Here is a 999-nt window from a genome sequence, read left to right as displayed (position 1 = left end):
AAGAAAATATAATTATGGGAAAGGTAATACTGGGTAAAGGAAAGGAAGGGAGTAGAAATTTATACCTACACAAGAGTAGATGACAGATAGAGGTAAAGTCTGAGAGAGAAAATTATATAAGTAAGCATTATATACACATGGATATAAAACTGCACTTCAGCATGCATTCATAAACATCCATGCATACAAGAGATGCTTATCATATATTGAGATTTAAACTTCACCACTACTTGGAATAAGAAAGCCAGTACAGCAAGGAACAGCATGAATAATCCTTTTCATTTTTTTTTTCTCTTTCCTAATCTGGAGAAGTAGGAACAACAAGTTGTCGTATAAGAAAAGAAAGGATGACAGTAGGCATGGCTTATCGGCACTTTTAGGCTTCACAGTAGCAACAATACTAGAGATAGCAAGATGCGTGACCCACCGGTCCTGGCTTGGAAGGTGTCTGTGTGCCAATGGATTCCCTCACAATCTTTCTGCTGTCCTCATCCTCTGCCACCTCTGTATTCTGCTTGATTTGCTGCAACATGAGGGACTACCATGTAGATTTGTAGTCATTTGGTCAGCCCACATTACCTACTTTTTTTCTCATCTATACTAGTTAATACTATGAGCTGCTCCCACTGTGCATCTTTTCTACAGAAGGTAAAACTAAAAACACTTTCACTCATTATTTTATCCTCACCAGTATAGGAGTCAGACCCTTATAAGCTCTAACAAGTAAGGGAACCCTATTCCCCAAAGACTAAGAGTAAATATAACAGCTGAGGTGATGTTGGTCTTGGGAAATAGGAGAAGTTGGATAAAGTAGGATATTTGTAATATTGTAATGAAAATTATCTTATTAACTAAGCAAAATAATATTATCATTTAAGGATTAGGAGTGTTCTGTTTTACTTTGGGTGGTAAACATAATATAACATCATTCATTCGTCTAACACATACATGACAATGTGTTTTATTGTGTATACGAGAATATGCCACTGAGTTTCTGGA

At 36.3% G+C, this 999-nt stretch overlaps 1 protein-coding gene across 1 annotated transcript in view; it reads right to left on the bottom strand.

Moving 5' to 3' along the window:
• The window catches only part of LOC119585913 (flocculation protein FLO11-like), a gene marked incomplete at both ends in the record, with an annotated part of 57761 nt that overhangs the window by 6123 nt on the left and 50639 nt on the right, over window positions 1–999 (bottom strand). Inside the window, 1 exon segment of the mRNA XM_037934634.1 lies at window positions 428–523. Coding sequence (XP_037790562.1) covers window positions 428–523 — 96 coding nt within the window.

The sequence above is a fragment of the Penaeus monodon genome, chromosome 20, assembly GCF_015228065.2.
Source record: "Penaeus monodon isolate SGIC_2016 chromosome 20, NSTDA_Pmon_1, whole genome shotgun sequence".
In the NCBI taxonomy this organism is placed as follows: Eukaryota; Metazoa; Arthropoda; class Malacostraca; order Decapoda; family Penaeidae; genus Penaeus; species Penaeus monodon.
Note: the sequence above shows the minus strand (reverse complement) of the source record. Positions and strands in the feature narration are given on the sequence as shown.